Source organism: Symphodus melops (genome assembly GCF_947650265.1).
Source record: "Symphodus melops genome assembly, chromosome: 9".
In the NCBI taxonomy this organism is placed as follows: Eukaryota; Metazoa; Chordata; class Actinopteri; order Labriformes; family Labridae; genus Symphodus; species Symphodus melops.
The window spans coordinates 27132304-27137303 of record NC_136699.1 but is presented as its reverse complement, the minus strand read 5'-3'; the positions used below and the strand labels follow the sequence as shown (position 1 = coordinate 27137303).

Genomic DNA, 5000 nt, shown 5'->3' with positions numbered 1-5000 from the left:
ACGTCCTCTCAGAGACATGTCCTCTCAGAGACGCATCCTCTCAGAGACAAGTCCTCTCAGAGACATGTCCTCTCAGGGACACGTCCTCTCAGAGACACGTCCTCTCAGAGACACGTCCTCTCAGAGACACGTCCTCTCAGAGATGGCGTCCCCAGATGAAAGTTATCAGCCTGGATCTGCAGCTTATTGAGAGTCAGCTCATGTGTAGAAATGTGACCTTTAATACATGGATTAACACATGACATGAAAAGACGCATCAGCCTGTTGGATCTTCGTCCTCTGACAGGCTGCGGCCTCTCTGACGTCCACACAAAGACCGTCTAATGCACGCCGCTCGGTCCTCCTCGCAGGTCTCCAGCCTGACGAGATTAGATTTGTATCTGTGACGGGCTCGTTCTCTCTCGCTGTGTGTCCCGGGGGCGGCGGCGGCTCTATAGATGGTAATTACAGGTTCGGGTTGTCTTTGGCCAGATGGCCTCGTGTTCCTCATGAAGCTCAGCGTGCCCGCCTGCTCGCTCTCTGACACATGGAGAGGTAGGCTTCAATACAACCTGATCAACAGGAGGACAGTGTGTGTGTGTGTGTGTGTGTGTGTGTGTGACTTTAACCCTGAGAGAGAGAGAGTCAGACTTTGATTCTCTCATAAACTACTTCCTGTCATGATCCAGAAGTAAAGTTTGTGTTCACAGGACAGGAGTGTCAGAGCTGCAGGTTCAAGCTGTGTGCTACCAGCCACACAAACACCTCAAGTGTTTATTATAACAGACTATGGAAGATGATTTCTCGTGTGCACGCGCTGCTCGTCCCCTCCTCCTGTCTCCTTCTTGATGATTTCTTCTCAGGACAAAAGAGCCGAGCTGGCACACGCTGTGATTCAAAGCACAACAATGTAAGTCTGCCGAGGGTCAGTGCGCGCGCATGTCTCTGAGCCCACAATCAGTCCTCCTCCGGCCGATTGTTGTGGCACACTTTTAATACGGGGGAGGGGGCATCCATCAATAGTCCCTCCTGTGCTGCTTGAAGGAGGCCATTCTGGGGATTTTGGGGGGTGGGGGGGCAGTTTGGGTGCGGGGCGGGCAGAGAGAGGGGACTCCCTCCTCCTCTCTCTCTCTCTCTCCCTGTCTGTCTGTGTCGCTCTCTCACTCTCTCACACAGCGGGGGGAAGCTGCGCCTTTTCTCCGCGCAGACACTCACTCTCACTCATTCACGGCGCGCACACACCAGGCGACGGGCATATGTCGATTCACGCCGCAGATCTGACCGCAGGAAAAGAGCGCCGCGCTTTGTGGATGTGTGCCAAGCTTTAAAGAAACCAGCAGACTTTCATCTATTCCTCTTGCTTTATTTATTTCTGGTCTTTGGGGGAGTTTTTCTGTGCGGACGCAGAGCAGCAGGATTTATCATGACTCACATCTAGAGGACGGACATTCTCCCCCCGGTTTTTTCCCCTCTGTGGAAGTCATCGACCACAGTGAGCGCGCAGGAGATGGGGGCCAAAATGATCCAAACCAAAGGAAATCTTTTTTGTTCGGGACTACTCAAGCTCGTGCTCCTGGTCGCGCTCGTGCACGGAGCCTCCGGTAAGACTCTGAAATATAAAGTTTACGAGGAGCAGAAAGTGGGCACGGTTATTGCTCGGCTTAAAGAGGATGTTTCCGGGGTTTTATCCAAACTACCGACCTCTCTAACCTTTCGGTTCCACGCCATGCAGCGGGGGAGCACTCCGTTCCTGACGGTCCGGGAGGAGGACGGGGAGATCAGTATCGGCACTAAGATCGACCGCGAGAAGCTCTGTGAGAAAAACTTGAACTGCTCGATTGAATTCGAGGTGGTTACTCTCCCGACGGAGTATCTGCAGCTGTTCCATGTGGAGGTGGAGGTGCTGGATATTAACGACAACTCTCCGCACTTCTCGCGCGCCATCGTCCCCGTCGAGATCTCCGAGAGCGCCTCCGTGGGGACGCGCGTGCCGCTGGACGGCGCCGTGGATTCAGACGTCGGGGAGAACTCCCTGCACACGTACTCTCTGACCCCCAATAACTACTTTAAGATCGAGGTGAGGACGCGCACGGACGGGGCCAAGTACGCGGAGCTGGTGGTGATGAGGGAGCTGGATCGGGAGGTCCAGTCCAGCTACCAGCTGCAGCTCACAGCCTCGGATAACGGCGTCCCCCCGAAGTCTGGCTCCACTCTGATTAAGATCAGCATCTCTGATTCAAACGACAACAGCCCAGCGTTTGACGAGCAGGCTTATATCATCGATCTGCTGGAGAACTCCCCCCTCGGGACCCTGATCATCGATTTAAACGCCACGGATCCAGACGAGGGCACGAATGGGAAAATAGTGTACTCCTTCAGCAGCCACGTCCCTCCAAAGATCCTGGAAACCTTTAAGATTAACCCAGAAAACGGTCACATCACGCTGGTCAAAAAAGTGGATTATGAGAGCGCCGCCTCCTTCGAGTTGGATGTGCAGGCTCAGGATTTAGGTCCCAACTCCATCCCTGGACTGTGTAAGATCGTGGTGAAGGTGGTGGACGTGAACGACAACAAGCCGGAGATAAACATCAACCTGATGACGCCCGGCAAAGAGGAGGTGGCCTACATTTCAGAGGGCGCCCCCGTAGACACCTTCATCGCCCTGGTGCGTGTTGACGACAGCGACACGGGGCTGAACGGCGAGGTGGTGTGCAGGCTGCACGGACACGGACACTTCAGACTGCAGAAGACCTACGAGAAGAACTTCATGATCCTCACCAACGTGTCTCTGGACCGCGAGAAGAGGTCCGAGTACAGTCTGACCGTCATCGCCGAGGACCGCGGCTCCCCCAGCCTCTCCACCATCAAACACTTCACCGTGCAGGTGCTGGACGAGAACGACAATCCTCCGAGCTTCGAGAAGAGCCGCTACGAGGTCTTTAAGTCGGAGAACAACTCTCCTGGAGCCTACCTGATGACGGTGGTGGCCTCCGATCCCGACCTGGGCACCAACGGCCAGGTCACCTACACCGTCATCGACGCCCTGGTCCAGGGGAGCCCGATCTCCACCTACGTCACGATCGACCCATCCAACGGCGCCATCTACGCCTTACGCAGCTTCGACCACGAAGACGTCAGCCGGATCGCCTTCACCGTTCAGGCACGTGACGGAGGAAACCCGGCGCTGTCGACCAACACCACGGTCCTGCTGACCGTTTTGGATGAGAACGACAACCCGCCAATCATCCACTCCCCCTCCCTCAGGAATCACACCGCAGAGCTGCCCGTGTGGAAGTTCGCCTCGCCGGGTCAGCTGATCACCGCGCTTAAAGTCACCGACCGGGATGCCGGCGCCAACGGAGAGATGAGCTGTGCCATCATCGGCGGCAACGAGGACGGACTCTTCGTGATGGACGCACGCAGGTGTGAACTCAGGACCAACGCCAGCCTGGAGCAGGCGCCAAAGGACGTGATGGAGATCAGGGTGGAAGTGACGGACAGGGGCACGAGCCGGCTGTCGACCGCCGCGCTCCTCCGCCTCTCTCTGCAGGAGACCATGGATGTTCTCCCGCCTCTCTACCCCACCGGCTCCAGCCAGGGCCCGTTGGACCTCTCCCGCATCGTCATCATCTCGCTGGTCGTCGTTTGTGCTCTGCTGCTGGTCGTCATGGTGATGTTTGCCACCGCCCGCTGCAGCCGGGAGAAGAAAGACCCCAGACACAACTACAACTGCCGGGTGGCGGAGAGCAGCTACCAGAACCACCCCAAGAAGCCCGCCCGGCAGATCCACAAGGCCGACATCACGCTGGTCCCCACCGTCAACGGGACCCTGCCCGTCAGAGCCCACCCTCGCTCCCCCTCGGCCTCCCCGACCCCTGACAGGGGGGGCACCCTGGGGAGCAGACAGAGCCATCACAGCCGCCAGTCCCTCAACAGCCTGGTCACCATCTCCTCCAATCACGTCCCGGAGAGCTTTGCTCTGGAATTGGCCCACGCCACGCCCCCCGTGGAGGTAAGAGACGTTCATGTTGTTAAAGTCTGAATGTTTCCCTCGCTCCACGTCGTGTTGCCTTCAGCTCTGTGTCTCATGTTTTTGTTGACCATCACATTAAGGAGCACAGTTTCATGCCCCCCCCCCCCCCCCAACATTGTCTCGTGCCCTTGCTTGTTTGACTCCATTCATTCCCCCTCTTCATTTTTTCCTTTATTTTTGTTTTGTCCTTCTTGTTGGTTTCTCTTGGGATGGTAGCAAGTCTCACAGCTTCTGTCCATGCTCCATCAGGGCCAGTACCAGCCACGACCCAGCTTCAGAGGCAACAAATACACCCGCAGCTACAGGTAACGCTCCCACCTTCCCCTCTTTCTTCTTCAACATATGCACATCTTATTTCAGGGTATAAAAGCCTGAGGTGCTCGTAATGAGTCAAATCTGTTATTCCTGAAAGAAGCTGTTGACGAGGACTGTCAGCTGAGCGTGGATGCTCAGGCTAACAGGATGTGTTTCACGTATACACCTGCTCAGTGTTTACCTGTTCTCAGAAGCTTATTGGTTTAGAGTCAAAGTGTACGCTCATTTGCATAATGGGATGTAAAACCTGCCTGCCTCTGTGTGCACCTGATTACCCATCAGTGGCCTGGCTTCCTGTGAACCCTTTGATGATATTACAGTCTGTGATGGTGTGGTTTTCTGTGAGGAGCGGTTCAAACAGCTGTGTGTGTGTGTGTGTGTGTGTGTGTGTGTGTGTGTGTGTGAAGGTACGCCCTGAACGAGATGGATAAGTTCAGCCTGAAGGACAGCGGCCGCGGAGACAGTGAAGCCGGGGACAGCGACTACGAGCCCGGCAGGGAGTCCCCCATGGACCGGCTCCTTGGTGAGGGCTTTACTGAGATATATGCCCCTGAAGGCCAGCACAGAACGCATGCAGGTACACCCCCAGCCCCACATCCAGCACCCCCCAACACCCCTCACATCCCATCATCCTCTCTGCTTCAGTGTCTGCTGTATTCATAATGAGAGCAGT

The 5000-nt window shown here is 55.9% G+C and overlaps 1 protein-coding gene across 3 annotated transcripts in view; it reads left to right on the top strand.

The window, feature by feature from the left end:
* The first annotated feature begins 1139 nt into the window (after window positions 1–1139).
* Window positions 1140–5000, top strand: part of pcdh18b (protocadherin 18b) — a 10188-nt gene continuing 6327 nt past the window's right edge. Inside the window, exons 1-3 of one of the 3 annotated variants that reach the window (XM_079351709.1) lie at window positions 1140–3991; window positions 4262–4317; window positions 4735–4904. In XM_079351709.1, the coding sequence (XP_079207835.1) occupies window positions 1487–3991; window positions 4262–4317; window positions 4735–4904 (2731 nt within the window). In that variant the 5' untranslated portion in view covers window positions 1140–1486. Of the gene's footprint in view, window positions 3992–4228; window positions 4318–4734; window positions 4905–5000 lie in introns of all 3 variants that reach the window. The other 2 variants (XM_079351710.1, XM_079351708.1) reach the window with 2 other exon arrangements.